Source organism: Miscanthus floridulus, chromosome 15 (genome assembly GCF_019320115.1).
Source record: "Miscanthus floridulus cultivar M001 chromosome 15, ASM1932011v1, whole genome shotgun sequence".
NCBI lineage: Eukaryota > Viridiplantae > Streptophyta > Magnoliopsida > Poales > Poaceae > Miscanthus > Miscanthus floridulus.
Window position 1 is genome coordinate 56,898,324 of NC_089594.1, and position 14,259 is coordinate 56,912,582.

Sequence of the window (14,259 nt, forward strand, 5' to 3'; positions counted from 1 at the left end):
TGGCAAGTCAAAAAAAACCCAGGCAATTCTACTCGAATCGCCCAGGGGCTCGGGGGCTACTATCGGGGACCAATATTAGGGTACCCGAAGAGGAGCTAATGACCATTGAACGTTGATTCATCTGCGCGATCAAGAGCGTGACTTCACCGCTTGCCGGGTCAATCCTCGTCCATCCATCGAGTCCATGGGCCCCGTCCCAAGTTGACTCCCGAGGGGTGGCTCCATCTCGCCCGACATCTCAGGGCAGACTCCACCTTGCTCAATCCCTAGGGGCTGGCTCCACCTCGCCCAACGTCTGAGGGCAGACTCCGCCTCACCCAATGTTCGGGGGCAGACTCCGCCTTGCCCAACGTTCGGGGACTGGCTCCGCCTCGCCCGACATCAGAGGGCAGACTCTACCTCACCCAAAGTCCAGGGGCTGGCTTCGCCTCGCTCGACGTCTGGAAGCAGACTCTGTCTCGTTCAATGTCCGGGGGCTGGCTTTGCCTCGCCCGATGTTTGAGGACAGACTCCGCCTCACCTGATATTCGGGGGCTAGCTCCGCCTCGCCTGATATTCGAGGGTAGACTTGAAAGGTCCTAATGGCTAGAGGGGGGGGTGAATAGCCTAATAAAAATTTCTACAACAACACTTAACCAAATGGTTAGACAATTATGAGGCGAAGCGAGTGTTGCGCTAGCCTACTCAAAATGCAAGCCACCTACCACAATTCTAGTTTAGATAGTGTCAATTCACACAAGATCAATGACACTACCCTATGTTAGTGTGCTCTCAAAGGCTAACTAAAGAGCCACACCAACCAAGCATGCAAGCTCTCACAACTAGCTACACTAAAGAGCTTGTCAACTAGTTTACGGTAGAGTAAAGAGAGTGATCAAGAGGGTTATACTGCCGTGTAGATGAACGAACCAATCAATCACGAAGATGAATAACAATGAAGACCAATCACCTCGGAATCAAAGATGAACACAATGATTTTTACCGAGGTTCACTTGATTGCCGGCAAGCTAGTCCTCGTTGTGGCGATTCACTCACTTGGAGGTTCACGCGCTAATTGGCTTCACACGCCAAACCCTCAATAGGGTGCTGCACAACCAACACAAGATGAGGATCACACAAGCCACGAGCAATCCACTAGAGTACCTTTTGGTGCTCCGCCGGGGAAAGGTCAAGAACCCCTCACAATCACCACGATCGGAGCCAGAGACAATCACCACCTCCGCTCGATGATCCTCGCTGCTCCAAGCCGTCTAGGTGGCGGCAACCACCAAGAGTAACAAGCGAAACTCGCAGCGAAACACGATCACTAAGTGCCTCTAGATGCAATCACTCAAGCAATGCACTTGGATCACTCCCAATCTCACTATGATGATGAATCAATGATGTAGATGAGTGGGAGGGCTTTGGCTTAGCTCACAAGGTTGCTATGTCAATGAAAATGGCCAAAGATATGAGCCACAGCCGGCCATGGGGCTATAAATAGAGCCCCAATCAAATAGAGCCATTATACCCCTTCACTGGGCAAAACGCGCTCTGACCGGACGCTCTGGTCATACTGACCGGACGCTGGTCCTCAGCGTCCGGTCGCCCGATGGACGCCACATGTCATCGCCTTCAAACGCTGTTCGTCAGATTCCAACGGCTACGAAGCTGACCGGACGCTCCGGTCAAAACTGACCGGACGCTGAAGCCCCAGCGTCTGGTCGTTTCCAGTAAGCTCCCCGAGGCATGTTTTTCCGACCGGACGCGTCCGGTCCACCTTGACCGGACGCAGACCAGCGTCCGGTGCTCAACCCTACCTACTGTGCCGTCTGACAGCTCGACCGAACGCAGCCTTTCAACGTCCGGTCGCTGAGTGACCCAGCGTCCGGTCAGTAGACCGACGCCAGCATCATTTCGACCAACTCCATTTCAACTCTAACTTCTTCACCCTTGCTCCAATGTGCCAACCATTAAGAATTTTGCATCCGGCACAATAGAAAATAGACATTTCATTTTTCCAAAAGCGCCGAATCGAGGGTGTTAGCACTACAAACACCTTGTGCACATGTGGTAGCATATCTTCACAAATATTATCAAGGGTGTTAGCACTCCACTAGATCCTAAATGCATATGCAATGAGTTAGAGCATCTAGTGGCACTTTGATAACCATATTCCGATACGAGTTTCACCCCTCTTAATAGTACGGCTATCAAACCTAAATGTGATCACACTCTCTAAGTGTCTTGATCACCAAAACAAAATAGCTCCTATGGTTTATACCTTTGCCTTGAGCTTTTTGTTTTTCTCTTTCTTCTCTTCAAGTTTAAGCCCTTGATCATCTCCATGCTATCACCATTGTCATGTTATGATCTTCATTTGCTTCTCTACTTGAAGTGTGCTACCTATCTCATGATCACTTGATGAACTAGGTTAGCACTTAGGGTTTCATCAATTCACCAAAACCAAACTAGAGCTTTCAAGACTCCGCCTCACCCGACGTTCGGGGGCTGGCTCCGCCTCGCCCGATGTCCGAGGGTAGACTCCGCCTCGCCCGACATCCGGGGGCTGGCTCCGCCTCGCCTGACGTCTGTGTGCTGCTCCTTCATAACTACATGCGTAGATAAGGCAGGGCACTCAAGTCAACTGCAATGCCGAGGACCATACCCTGCATGCCTATAGGAAAGTACCATCAAGATATGACAAGACGGGCGCTTTAAAGCCCTTCCGGGCATGTCAGAGCCCGAACAGTGTTGTGGGCGCCGACATTTGTCTTACAGTATTGTGGGCGCCGCCATTTGCCCTCGGGCGCGGATCCTGATGGAAGAATACGACAACAACTATGGTCCAGGAGGAGACTCGCATCCTCTACAATGATGGACGTGCGGTCACTGCGCTGTCTGCTCCTCGTAGGGTCGCGGATCAATAGCCTGGTCTATCGCGCCGTCCACCGGGGCAGGATGGGACATGACCACTTGCTGGTCATGCTAGAGCATGGCATCATCAGCAGACAGACGCCCACCATGGAGCTATCCCTGGCACTGTCTGCCATGTCAGTAAGGCTCGCTCAGAGGAAAAGGAAGACCCGGCACCTTCGAATGACCTTCTTTGCCTCTGGTTTTTCTTCTTTCTCCCATCTGTAATCCCTGCTTCCCCTTGGTCTATAAAAGGGAAGGCAGGGCACCCAACTAAGGGAACGGATCAATAGAACACACCACACATCACATAACACACAGCTGAGCAGCGACCAAGCTTTCAGCGCCCTTTCAACCTTTCCATCAGAGACTTGGGACATATCCCTCTCTCGCCCATTTATAACCCCTACTACGAACCTTTCAGTGCAAATAACATGAGCAACAGCTACGAATTGGACGTAAGGACATTCTGCCCGAACCAGTATAAACCTTGTGTCTTTTTAGCACACCATCCGGACCAGACGCGTAAATAAACAAATTTACTCGTTGGTGTTTACTCGAAACACCGACAGAAATGTTGCACGTATTTTCTATAAATCGAGTCAAAGTTATAGGCACGCAAATCATGGCGACAAACATTTAGGGAAGGAGGGAGTATATATACTACTACACTATGTGTATACATTAATGAAAAAAATCAATACCATCAGAATATCACAAAAAGGTATCAATAAACCTATTTCAATAGATTGTACACTAGTATAGAACAACTGAGCAAGCAATCACTGGCGGGGTCTAAACCTGGCATCATTGTGGGAATTGTGTAGATAGAGGGCAATCGATGTGATGGGACTCGCCTATATCATTGTTGTTTACGGACCTAACATTGACATATGAGATAATTAGCGGGTAAACTCATCAACCGACAATAATATGATGACCAGGCCATGCCTCAACTCAGGTGTGAGATCATGTGTATCATGTTAGATCAAAATAGCATACCCTAGTGATACGACGAGTGTCACTGTTGGGTTAGACTTGCACCTGGCAGTCGGTATATCTGTACTCATTTCCCGTTTAGGCCTCAACTTTGCAGTGGTCTTCATTTTCCCCATTGTTTGTTGTTGATATATTTTGCTATTACAATTAAATAGAACTTAGTATCTAATATTTACATGTGTAGTATTCAAGACGTGCAAGGTGTGTGTGGAATGAAAGGATGGACCTTATTTTGAGTTCATGGCTATCTTTTTCTCATCTTCCTTTTTTTTCATTTTTTTCTTTCTTTTCTCATTATCATAATATTTCTTTTCATTTTTAATACATGGAGTATTTTTAGAGAGGGATCCAGGGGCGGATCGAGCGGTGGGGTCGGGTGGGGCTGAAGCCCCTCCTACCACCTCCATGACAATGGAGCCCCTCCTAATTTTTGTAGACATGAAAGAGAGAAAGGAGGGGCTCTAGAGGTTGAAGATGACTTCAGCCCCCTCTTCCATTAAATCCTAGATCCGCCACTGGAGGGATCATATATAAAACATGGAGTATTTTATTTGGTGGAGATGCATGGAACGGCATGTTCCTGCTTACTTCCGTTGTATAAGTATAGTATATTTTGGGGTGGTGTGTACACGATCTTGATTATAAGAGCATGGTAAATTTCTCCCTAGATTCACAACCTTTGAAAAGCTTAAAACAAAACCAAGTTGCAAAAAAGATAGAGATTTCATCATGTATCGCATATTTGGTTTTGGTAGGACATGTCTTACCATAGAGGAGTTGTGAAGCCATTGGTTTTAGAACATTTTGATCAAAATAAAAATCTCCAAGTACTTGAATCAAAGAGGCAAGATTGCTTCATATAATGACCATATCTCACTTCACAATAGCCTAGTTGATATGTCTTGCTAATTAAAAAAATGTCTCACAAGCAACAAGTTTATGTGCTGGGAATAAATAGTATGTAGGCCAAACTTTAAAGTTATGTTCACAAGCATTCATGGTTTGACAATTCAGGCTTTAATTTGGTCTTTCAATATTTATACGTGTCATAGTTTTTAGGGAAATTTATAACAGAGAGCAAGGGGATATGCAAACCACTGCAGCAAAGCAATGGGGCAACAAGACGTGCCACAACCCCCCCCCCCCCCCCCCCCCCCCCCCCCCCCCCTCTCTCTCTCTCTCTCTCTCTCTCTCTCTCTCGTCCAAATGTCTCAAAATTTTGTATGTTGCATGGTCTCATCATGCACTACATGTTTGCATCTGTTAATGTCAAATTTGCATATCTAAGCCTACATCATTTAGCCTGGAATCAAGACTCTCAAGGGTAGTCTTTTGGGAGCTTTTCCCCACTATCCTCGAACTACCGTAGAGGACCATTTATGGCTATTTTGCCTCTTAATAACCATATCACATTTTAGGAGCCGACTGATGTGTCCCACAAATTCCTTCACGCACTTCACCCAGAGCTAGTCTAGACTGATTAGAATCCAAACACTTCATAAGTAACCCATCTAATGTCTGGTGGTATGGTTCATCATTTAACAACGTATATTTGAAAGCTTGTCGCCGAATAATAAGCTCAAAAGTGCATGCATGTAGATGTACGTACTAGACCACATGGACCACAGACAACTCGTGCCCGCAATAAACTCATCAGCAATCCATACCATACATACATGACACCAACAGGCAATGTACATATGCGACATCCGGATGGATGGACGGCAGGCATCACGTACGTACTAGCTAGCTCTTGCATGCGTTGTCCACAGGGTGCAATACGGACTTGCACCGTACCCTTGCTAGCTGTGTCCGACGGATCGAACAAGAGCACGGCCACGGCAAAGCAGGAAGGGTGACGGTGGTGCATGGACCACAACACAGACTCGCATCCCTGTTTCCGACGTGGTGACTGACGATCATCCAGTGGATGGTAGCGAATGGTAGCATTCGCGATGGGCTTTTGGATGGATGCATGTGGTCCGGGTCGTCGTCTCTTGTTTCCATGCGACCGGTCAGGTCAGGTCAGGCTCAGGCGACGCAGTTGAGGCCCACGCAGCCCATCCACATGCTCCTCACATGCTTCCTCTGAAAAAGAAAACAACAAGAGAAAGTACAGCGAGCTTTAAAGTCAACTTGCTGGGTCTGGAAGCTGGAGGATTAGCTAATACAGTAGGTGGATCAACTCGAGAATAAGAGTACAATATATATAGTTCGTTTTCTTTCAATTTATTTATAGCTTGGATCTGATCTAGTAGTTAAGCAGTTTAGAGGCGGATTTTTCAGAAGCAAAGCAACCAGAAAAGCAGGAGGATTATACTACAGAGGCTAGCTTGTATCGAAATGCACTACCTAGGCCATGTTTAGATGGCACCGAATCGGCGCCGCCCGATTTTCTGGTGGTACTGTAGCTACAGTACCGTTTTGTTTTTACCTGGTACTAATTGTTCAATCGTTGTCTAATTAGACTCAAAACGTTCATCTTGCAAAGTACAACCAAACTGTATAATTAGTTTTTTATTTCGTCAACATTTAGTACTCCATGTATCCATGCATGTACCGTAAATTTAATGTGACGAGGAATCTTCTTTTTGCATAGTGTCAAATTCTGGAATTGGGAGAAACTAAACATGCCCCTAGATTCAAAGTGCAATACTACTATTTTGGAGTATTTCTGGATCATTATTTCTGCGTGCAATCTGCAGAGGCTAGCTAGATCCAAAGTGGAGCGCTGACCTTATAAAAAACATCGAACTAGACTAAAAATATAGTGAAGTGTTGAAGCAGCTGACGAGAGGAGACTAGAGAGGAGAGAAATGGTACTGTACCCCTTTCTTCTTGCGCAGCATATCGGAAGGGACCTTGTACAGGTCCTCGTCCACGGCCGCCCTAACGACCCTCGGCCTCCTCGGCGGCCTTGCCGGGCGGGAGCCGTCGCCAGCCACGAACGGCGGCAACGCCTCCTGCCGCAGCTGCTGCTGCCTCCTGCTCCCCGCCTGAACGTGAACCTCATTGTGGTGACCGGGACCCTCCATCGTGCTCCGCACCTGACGAAAAAGTGGCACGTCACACACATCACGATCCATCCATAACGGACGGTTAGAGAAAGCAACAAAACAAGGGTCAAAGGAGCACAGCACACAGCAGGGATGCCACTGCCATTGCCAGTTTGCCACTGATGAGTGTGCATAATAGAGGAGCTCACGGGAGGATAGTACCTTCTTGGCCGGCTTGTGCGGAGGCGGCGAGGCGGAGGACCTGAACAGCACCAGCTCGGCGGCGGCGGCGGTGGCGTCGTGGTAGCAGTGGCCACCGGGCCTGACGAGGAGGCCGGCCTGCACCGCGGACTCGAAGTACTGCGTGATGGGCACCTCGTCGTCGCTGTGCTGGTTCCACCTCCCGAACGCCGGGATCTGCCGCCTCCTTCCTCCCTGTCCCTGCCCCTGCCCCTGCATCACTCATTCTTTCATTCAAAGAATAAAGGACAAGTGAAGCGAAGCATCCATGAATATAAGTGCATGCTCTGGCTATGCAAGATGTGCAGAGGACGCATCTATCAAGATGGAGGAGCGCGCGGATCAGAACGACTGAGCTTTCATGCATGCGACCGATGTGTGATGGTACCAGAGTAAGAACAGATGTGTGCTTCTTGGCAAGCAGCTTACCTCCATGAATACTAGCTCGTCGTGAAGAAGCAACGATGGCGGATGCGTGTGTTCTCCCTCTCCCTCCTCCGTGCCCGTGGATAAAGACGACGACGACTCCTACTCCTAGACAAGGAAGAAGTAGAAGAGGAGAGCCAAGAGTGACAAGGAGCAAGTTGCTGCTTGTCTGAGCGGAAACGAAAAGGAAGAGGTAAAGGTTGCTACGAGAAGCAAAGGCGCCTTTCTGGGTGCTTTTTAATGGCTGGCTGGCTGCCCGAGTCCGTCTGGGTCTTGGTCTGGCTGCGTGCGTCTGCTTCTGCATGCGCCAGGACCAATTAACTCGCCCTCGGCAAGCATTCATTATTAAGCGCAGAAACCGAGAGACGGGCGTCGCAGCGTTGGCAGTTGCACTCTCTCTCTCTCTCTCTCTCTCTGTCTGTCTGAAACCAGCGTTGCGTTGCGTTGCGCGTGCTAGGAGTACACTGCGCTGCCTAGTCAACGGTAGAGATTGGGAGGGAGGGAGGGAGGGAGGGACTAGGGTAGGGAGTACTATTCCTTTTGAAAAAGGGCGCGTTTAGATAAAAAAATTTTTAGATTTTGGCTACTGTAGCACTTTGTTTGTATTTGGCAATTATTGACTAATTAGGTTTGAAAGTTTCGTCTCGCGATTTCTCACCCAACTGTGCAATTAGTTTTTTTTTTCGTCTACATTTAGTACTCCATGCATGTGCCATAAGATTTGATGTGACGGGTACTGCGCAAAATTTTTTGGAATCTAAACAGGCTCAAAATTGCTTGATGCATGGCTTGAATTGATGCCAAGACTCTGAAAAAAGTAAAACTGTTTCCTTTATTTTAGAAGTATAGCCACATTTAAGGTTTGCGAGGCATACGACATACGTACGAAGCTCGATCGAAAAAAGAGAGAGAATTCCCTGCAGACCATTATAAAAAAATACAACTTTCTTATACGACACCAGAAAAGTTTATCTTCCTTCTCGACCACCAGTTCACAAATGTCGACCCCTACCTCACTGTCGTCATCCCCGCTAGAGAACCGTTGGGCGTGGGTGTCAGTTTGTTTGGATTAATGGCCATTCTACCCCTACTTCCACTACTTCCGCACCCTGCTCAGCTCTGCCAGCAGCCTCTACAACCGTGAGGAAGACGGCGGCACACACCCCACGTCGAGGGCTTCACCCGCCTTGGAGTCGCCGTCCAGGTAGAGACGGCCGCCTCAGCTTCCTCCTCATGCTCGTGGCCGTGGCCCCCGCCGTCCTGCACATGCGCCATCGCCAGCTCAAGGCGCAGTGGCAGCCTGTGGTGCTGGTGGTTGCTGTTGCCGCCTCCACCCCTGTTTCATGGCACAAAGATTTTTGCTATGTCAGATTCGTGCCCGTGGGGATGGAGATTCTGATGCGGATGCGGACGCAGCATCCCCTTACCCCGCCGGGGCACCCAGCGTCATCCGCCGGGACGCCCAGAGACACGCTCTTCCCTAGGCGGCGGCCGCCCACTCGAATAGCTCGACACCGGTGGTGGTGTACTCCATGTGCTCCGGCCGGGGCTGCAGACGCACAGTGGCGTGCCCGCCCTACTCGGCGTCGTCGGAGTCGTGGAGACGTCATCCCATTCCCACGCATTGACACGCCCCACGGCGTCCATTGTGTACACCGGCTCCCGTTGACATTGAACTGGCAGAACGGTGCCATAGTTACCTGTAGTTTGCTAGCACATCGGCATTCTGAATCTGAAGTAGGAAGACTGGATGAGAAGAATTTGATCAGATCATTTAGATTGATCTCCACCAGTTGGCCCAATGGCCAATTGGGCCCTTGATCCGCGCCCTGATTGGAGGCGCCCAGCCGTTCTCCTAACCGATGGGCTCCCATCGCGCAGCGCTATAAAGAGGAAGGTGTGTAGGATCTCTGGTTGGCCTAGAGGGGTGGTGAATAGGCCTATCAAAACAAACACTCAAACTTTTTATCAAATTCACCTAGCGGCACTATCGCTCTGGAGGGCGGCACTGCCAGACTACGGCACTGCCGGGCCAGAACAGCGGCACTACCACACCTGCAGACAACTTTGAATCACAGTTCAAAATCCATGAACGAAAACTTAGATCGAAGAAATTTCCTAGCTTACTGTAGGTATGACAATTACAGATCAAGATGTAGAAGTGGTAGGAACACTACACACAAGTAGATCGACTAGAAACTCTAGTAATCACCTCAACCACAATATGTCATGCAAGTAATGTAAATCAAGCACAAGTGACACAATGATTTATCCTATGGTTCGGCTCACCACCAAGGTTTGTCTACATCCACGTTGTTGAGGTTGGCCACTAAGGATTAGGGCTCTCCAACCCTTCCTCGTTCTTAAGTCAAGAGACTTAACTCTTGAGATGAGGGGTGAGTTTACTAGCTTCAAAAGATGGTTACAAACGTTTCGGGGCTGCCACACAAGTTGGCAAGCTCCACGAGTGACGCTCTAGCCGGCTAGGAGCCAAGCTCCAAGAGTAACAAACACAACCGCCAGCCAAAACATGAACCAAGTGCTCTTTAGAGTTGGGGAATCAATGGAGCTGCTCTCTAATCGAGTTTTGGACCCTTTTCCCTCAAGGATTGATGGGGAAATTAATGGATTTGCTTGGGGGCTTGAGGTCAACAATGGAGGGAGAGAGAGAGCTCCTGCTCTGTTTTGGGCATGCTGAAGTGAGGAAGAAGAGATAGGGAGCCATTGGGAAGGTAGGGGAAAGGTATATATATACCCCAGCCCCCAACGATCACCACACCTAAGGGGTCGAGTGAGACGGAGCCCGTGGCCTCAAGGTCGGACGAGACAAAGCCCGCAACCTCGAGGTCGGGTGAGATGGAGCCCGCACCCAAGGGGTCAGGCGAGACAGAGCCCGCGTCCTTGGGGTCGGGCGAGAAGGAGCCCGCGTCCTTGGGGTCGGGCGAGACGGAGCCCGTACCCAAGGGATCGGGCGAGACCTTTCAATACGTCTCGAGCCATCCGAGGAAGTCAGCGTGGGCGCTAACTTCCTTGTGTCGTGACTCAAGTGTGGCAGTGGCTCTCTTCAAATATGGCAGTGTCGCACCACGCAAGACAACAAGGGTAATAGTGAAGTGTAGACTGTCTTGGCTATGAATATGAGGATGCATATATATGTTTGAGCACTTGGTAGCACATATTAGCTTAAGCATTGTGCCCCCCTTTATAGTATGGATTTTCCTATACTCAAATTTAAAATATAAAAGAATTTAAACCTCCTTTGAGTTTGAAGCCATCTACATTTATAATTGGTGGTTCCTTCATTTCGTGTAGCATCCTCGAATATAAATTCCCTGCTTGTCATCTCGATAAATCGCGTTAGTTCTCTAATTGCATGGTCATTATCACCAAAACCCACAATTAGAGTTTGATTGCACTTTCAATCTCCCCCTTTTTGGAGATTGATGACAACCCAATTAGAGCTTACAAAAGATATGAAATAGATACTGAGATTTTCGAGCCATGGGTATAGAGCCTCCCCTTAAGTATGTAAATAGAGAATTGAATTCTTAAATTGGCATAAGAAGCCAAGATTCATATTTTAGTGAAAGTGATGGAGCTCCCCCTACATTCATGCTCCTGTGGGGTGCTGCATACTGTGTCAGGTATGTAAAATATGATGGAAATGATAGTTTATGCAAAACATGGTTTGCTATTGTAGTTGGGTGCGGCACTGCCGCACTTATTGTAACAACATAGATCAGAGCAGACACCACACAACATGTGATACATATAAAGATATACATTCTAGCACAATTGTATCACAAGCGACAACATAGATTAATATATGTCCATATCCCACACATATAAAAAGCACTTAAGTAGTATTATTACATAATAGAGTTTCTAATGGACTCTCAAACTCTCACCTAATGAAGACTACTCTAAATGCATACGAACATGACTCTAGCTACAGCAACCTCCATAGCGTTGAAAAAGTTGTTGACCCCTCTAATTTTCTCCCCCTTCAGGTAAAAAGCACCAAAAAGAGAAGAAAAGAAGAAAGACCAACACTCACTCCTCATTCTCTTGGATCGTGTCCCAATCGACATCATCCCCACCAGCAGCTCCACTAGCACCTGCAACGTCCTCCTCTCTACCATCATCATCGTCATCATCATCGGAGGAGGAAGAAGAAGACACCATCGCCCTCCCTTGGCGATGAGTGGTCGAAGTGTGGCGCTCACGCCTGGTGCTCCTCCTCATGGACTGCAAAATGGATCTCAAACTGGTGTGTGGATCAAGCTCTGGCTGCTCCTCCTCCTCCTCCTCCTCCAAATCTATCTTAGAAAGGCTAGGGAGGTCATCAAACCTCGGCGGTGACAGAACTAGAGAAAGAGGTGGCAGCCATGCATGCTCTCGAGCCTCCCGGTTGGCTTCATGGTTCTCCAACCGGTACTAATATGCGGTCCTCGCTGCATAGGTGCATGTGGTGAAGATGGCCTTGATCCACTTCCCAAACTTCTCCATCTTTTTTCCTTGCGAGGCCTAGATTGTGATGACCTAGGCACGTCCTCAACTGATGGAGAGCGCCTCACTGCCCTGGTAGCACCTACCCCTTGGGTCTTCTCACTTTTTATAGACGGTGTGAAGACCATCTTTCAAATATCTGTAGCCAGAGACCCTCTCAATCATAAACATGAGATAGGGGGCATAGGGTATCCCCTTTCTCCCATCCTCCATGGCATTCCTCAGCTCACGCCACATGAAGCGAGGGACATTAAACCTATCACCTCCAAAAGCAAATCTAGCAAGCACATTCCTGACATAGTCATTAAGATTAGAGGCTACTCCATCTTTGGAATTGATAGTGTGCTTGATCAAATTATTCAGAATGTAATAATAGCTCTTTAGGCCACTGACTTTCCCACCTGCACTTCTCCTGCCAATCCACATATAGGCAATATCATGGATCTCAGCTCTAGCCTCACCATGAATATAAGTGAAGCCCCACTTCTCCTCTCTAAAACCAAGAATCCAGCTAAAAGTCACAAAATCAACTCTATAATGTTGTCCCTCAGTCATCTAGTGAATCTCATCAGTGTAGATGCTATAGAAGAAAGTGGCATGGAACTAGGCTAGCACTTCCTCATTCTAATTATATCTGAAGCTCATAATATCAGTGAGGCCAAACAAATCACAAGCCTTGATCACCTTATTGAATTCTTGCTCATTCTTTGCCTTCATCTCCTCCCAATCAACATACTGCATCTTGACAACTTTAGATTTCTTGGAGTTGAAGTTCACAGATGCATAGAAGTTGGAATGAAACTCATTCCAAAACATGTAGTCTATCTCCAAATCCTTTGGCTGCTCATAGGGATTGTTCTCACGTGCTTTCTCCATCATCTTCAGCTTTTCTGCATAGTTGAGCATGGGATGAGCACGTGTGTCAACAGGACGCCTTATGACTACATCCTCATAATACTCTCTGATGTAGCTCCTATCAAACTCCTCAAGATGAGGTGGAGTATCTGGGCAAGCACCTGAAGGAATAGTGCAGCTAGCCCTCTCCAAGTTCTCCTCATCCTGGATTATTTGATCTCTCCTCCCCCTGTCTCTAGCAACATCTCTGCCTGCTGCACTGCTGCTGCCCCCTATGGTCCTGCCATGACCACGAAGAGGCATTTGCTTGTCCCGAGGCTCTGTCATCTTCCTCTTCCCCCTCCGGTCATCATCACCTCTGGAGGCTATCTTGGTTCACATGGATTGAGGAGGAAAGAGATGGATCGACTCTGTCCATGAGCTAGGGCTACTGCTGATGATGACATAGAAGAACAGCAGCAGGCCATGGTAATGCCGAAGGTGACAGCGTGGCTAGACAGAGCGGCGGCGACACGGCTATGTGCTCATGGAGGAGAAGAGAGGTGGTAGCTAGGAGATAGGAGAGGAGAGGGTTACCTAGGGCCAAGTAAAATAGGTAGAAAAGATGGGCCCTCATGGTAACAGCTGATATGGGCCAAATTTTAGTTGAAATTCAAAGTATGGCACTATCGCAGTCCACATGTGGCACTACCGCAGTGCAGGCGTGACACTGCCGCACTCCCCAGACCAGCAAGATTTAGCTACTTGTTTCTATATATATAGGATATGGATACATATCTTAAGCGCACTATGATCAACAACAAATAATTAATACAAACAATGATCATAATGTACTTGTTTCTTATGATAAACATTTTAAGCACAATATTTGAACTTTTGTAATTTATTTTTCATATCCATGCTAGTTCATCAATCAAGGTGTGCTATGGTTCAAACCACGTTACGAGAATCAAGAATATTTAGCTCACTATGAAAAGCACAAAACCTTGACTCGTCAAGAGGTTTAGTGAAGATATCGGGTAGTTGCTTTTCGGTGCTCAAATGGCAAATTTTGATATCTCCTTTGGCTTCGTGGTCTCTCAAGAAATGATGTCGGATGTTTATGTGCTTAGTTCTTGAGTGGCTTACAAGATTATTGGCTAACATTATGGCACTTTCGTTGTCACACAAGAGTGGGATTTTTGTGAAGTGACATCCAAAATCTTGAAGGGTTTGCCTCATCCAAAGTAGTTGAGCACAACATGCACCGGCTGCAACATACTCGGCCTTGGTGGTGGAAAGGGCTACACAATTTTGCTTTTTAGAACTCCAAGGCACTAGGGACCATTCAAGAAATTGA

The 14,259-nt window shown here is 47.8% G+C and overlaps 1 protein-coding gene across 2 annotated transcripts; it reads right to left on the minus strand.

The window, feature by feature from the left end:
- Positions 1 to 5,545: 5,545 nt before the first annotated feature.
- On the minus strand, positions 5,546 to 7,729 carry LOC136506473 (uncharacterized). Of its 2 annotated transcripts, none has more exons than XM_066501400.1 (4): positions 7,560 to 7,729; positions 7,113 to 7,343; positions 6,723 to 6,941; positions 5,546 to 5,982 (listed from the first exon to the last, which is right to left on the minus strand). In XM_066501400.1, the coding sequence occupies exons 1-4, from the start codon at positions 7,563 to 7,565 to the stop codon at positions 5,926 to 5,928; spliced, it is 513 nt and encodes a 170-aa protein (XP_066357497.1). In that variant the 5' UTR covers positions 7,566 to 7,729; the 3' UTR covers positions 5,546 to 5,925. The 2 variants fall into 2 exon arrangements, with proteins under 2 accessions (XP_066357497.1, XP_066357498.1); XM_066501401.1 differs by having other exon boundaries at positions 7,113 to 7,357.
- Positions 7,730 to 14,259: the final 6,530 nt, after the last annotated feature.

Coding starts and splice junctions, on each gene's coding strand:
- LOC136506473 (XM_066501400.1), bottom strand. Junction 6,942..7,112: donor CGCACAAGCCGGCCAAGAAG/GTACTATCCTCC, acceptor CTTTTTCGTCAG/GTGCGGAGCACGATGGAGGG. Junction 5,983..6,722: donor TGCTGCGCAAGAAGAAAGGG/GTACAGTACCAT, acceptor TTTCTTTTTCAG/AGGAAGCATGTGAGGAGCAT.